This window comes from Alexandromys fortis, unplaced genomic scaffold, assembly GCF_014885135.2.
Source record: "Alexandromys fortis isolate MF-2015 unplaced genomic scaffold, M_Fortis_MF-2015_v1.1 scaffold_84, whole genome shotgun sequence".
NCBI lineage: Eukaryota > Metazoa > Chordata > Mammalia > Rodentia > Cricetidae > Alexandromys > Alexandromys fortis.
In genome coordinates, this window is record NW_026068017.1 from 1363590 (window position 1) to 1366078 (window position 2489).

The 2489-nt window shown below is 48.8% G+C and overlaps 1 protein-coding gene across 2 annotated transcripts in view; it reads left to right on the plus strand.

The window, feature by feature from the left end:
- Positions 1 to 2144, plus strand: part of Tekt1 (tektin 1) — a 22969-nt gene extending 20825 nt beyond the window's left edge. For both annotated transcript variants that reach the window (XM_050162859.1, XM_050162860.1), the window contains 2 exons: positions 924 to 1120; positions 1896 to 2144. In XM_050162859.1, the coding sequence (XP_050018816.1) occupies positions 924 to 1120; positions 1896 to 2106 (408 nt within the window). In that variant the 3' untranslated portion in view covers positions 2107 to 2144. The remainder of the gene's footprint in view (positions 1 to 923; positions 1121 to 1895) is intronic.
- The last annotated feature ends 345 nt before the right edge of the window (positions 2145 to 2489 follow it).

Consider the following 2489-nt stretch of genomic DNA (forward strand, 5'->3'; position numbering starts at 1 on the left):
TCACAACCATCTGTAATGAGGTCTGGTGCCCTCTTCTGACCTACAGATATACACACAGACAGAATATTGTATACATAATAAATAAATAAATAAATATTAAAAAAAAAAGAAAGAAGATTGGGTATCTTTGTTTGTTTGGATTTTATTTTTTGAGGCAGGGTGTTATGGTGTAGTCCTGGCTGTCCTGGAACTCACTACATAGACCAGTCTGGCCTCGAACTCATAGAGATCCGTCTGCCTCTGCTTCCCAAGTGCTGGGGTTAAAGGCATGTGCCACCATGCTGAGTTAGGCTATCTATCTATCTATAGATGGAAAAGAGGTTCATTAGCTTACCTACCTTTCAGTATGTGTGCAATTTTTCATGATGTAAAGTTAAAAAAAAAAACTCAAGGAGAAAAAAATTTATTTTTGGCAGGACTAGGGATTGAAGCCATGCAGGCTGAGTGCCTCCTGTCAGGGAGGGCTTGATGGCAGGATCAGGAAACTGATCTCACATTTTCATCCCCACACAGAGTAGAAAGAGAGAAAACAGGAAGTGGGATGAGACCATAAGTCCTCAAAGCCTGCTTCCAGCAAGGCTTTACCTACTATAGGTTCCATAACCACCCAAACAATACCACCCAGGGACCAAGTGTTTAGTTTTTGAAGGGCGTTTCTCATTCAAACCACAACAATGGCCAATCCTTTGCTGAAGACATTCTCCGGGGAACTCACACCATTTGTGTGAGTGATGATGTAACGGGGTGGGGAGGGGCTAGTCAGATCCGCTTGGTGCCTCCCCCCTTCCGTAGTTGGGTGAGCATCTATGCTTTGGCGACGTGTGATCAGACTGTGGGGGGCGGAGCGAGGCTGGGTCTTCTGAATGCACCTGGTCACGATTTCCAAGGAGCACAGCCTCACTGACTCCAATCCTTTCCGTCAGGTTATGGAAGAGATTGCTTCCCAGGAGAAAAACATTGCCGCTCTTGAGACCGCCATCTCGGACCAAGAAGGACCTGCTAAGGTCGCACACACGCGCCTGGAGACCAGGACGCACCGGCCTAATGTGGAACTGTGTCGGGATGTTGCCCAGTATCGACTGATCAAGGAGGTTCAGGAGATCAACCAAAATGTTGCCAGGTGGGCCAGGCCGTGTCGAGATGTGACTTCAGACTGTGTTGTAAATTGCAGGGAGGGGCATGGCCAAGGGTGCTGCTGGCTCTGTCACATTGCAAGGATGCCCTTACTAGACACCAGGCCTGATAACTCCAGCCAAGGCTGCTATTATCCGTGAAGCAGATCTCAACTCCAAGACATTTTGTTATAAAGTCTGAATGCAGATGTTTAGATAATATCTGCCCCTCTATATTTTGGCTTTTCTCCCCAGTGGTGAAAATGAAGCTCAGGGCCTTGTGCTCGCTAGGCAAGAACTCCACCACTGAGCAGCGTCCCCCATTCTTGGTTTTTTTTTTTTTTTTTGGTTTTTTCGAGACAGGGTTTCTCTGTGGCTTTGGAGCCTGTCCTGGAACTAGCTCTGTAGACCAGGCTGGTCTCGAACTCACAGAGATCCGCCTGTCTCTGCCTCCCGAGTGCTGGGATTAAAGGCGTATTCTTGTTATTTTGAGACCAGTTCTTGCTAAGTAGTTGGGGCTGGCCTTGAACTATCTATGTAGCCTAGGCTGGCTTTTAAGTGTCATCCATTCCTTGAGAGCTGGGTTTACAGATAGTGTCCCACTACAACCAGCAAATATGTGTCGTAAGACTGCTGTGCCACCAGCCAGAAAGTACCGCCTTGAGCGACAAGCAAGGACATGAGCGCTGTCAGTTTGGCTGACGATCCAAGCACATCACCCTGCCCCTGGAGAAAGTGGTACAGAGCAAGTGATGGTTCTCCATGCTCTCCTCCCCCTCCCAGGTTAAAGGAGACCTTGGCTCAGGCTCAGATAGAGCTGAAGGCGCTGTACCGCAGGCAGCTGGCCCTGCAGGAGGAAATCCAGGTTAAGGAGAACACCATCTACATTGACGAGGTGCTGTGTATGGCCATGAGGAAGTCCATCCCCCCTCGCGATGGCGATGACCATGGGTCCTGGGAGGGGGGCATCCGAGCAGAGGCCATCTGCTGTTAGATGCTGTTCAGATTCTCATTAAACCACATCATACAACAGTAGCACCAAACTTGTGTTTCGTGTGGGCAGAGCTTTGGAGCCTGCCACAGCCTCTTGGCAGGACATCTCAGGCCCTCTGGGGTCTATGATTTCTGTCCTAGCGTGGCTGTTGATGAGGTTGATATTTCACAGTTCTATGCTGTGTATCAGAACCAGCCACGAGGCGCTCACAGGACTTGGGACCGGGAGAGGGAACTGTTGGAGATCCATTCTACTCACATGATCAGGCTGGGTTTCCTACCAGGCATACCCTTTCCTTCTCATAGAATGGGATGCAGGGCTCCTCCAAAGCCACAGAGAAACCCTGTCTCGAAAAACCAAAAAAAAAAAAAAAAAAAGAAAAA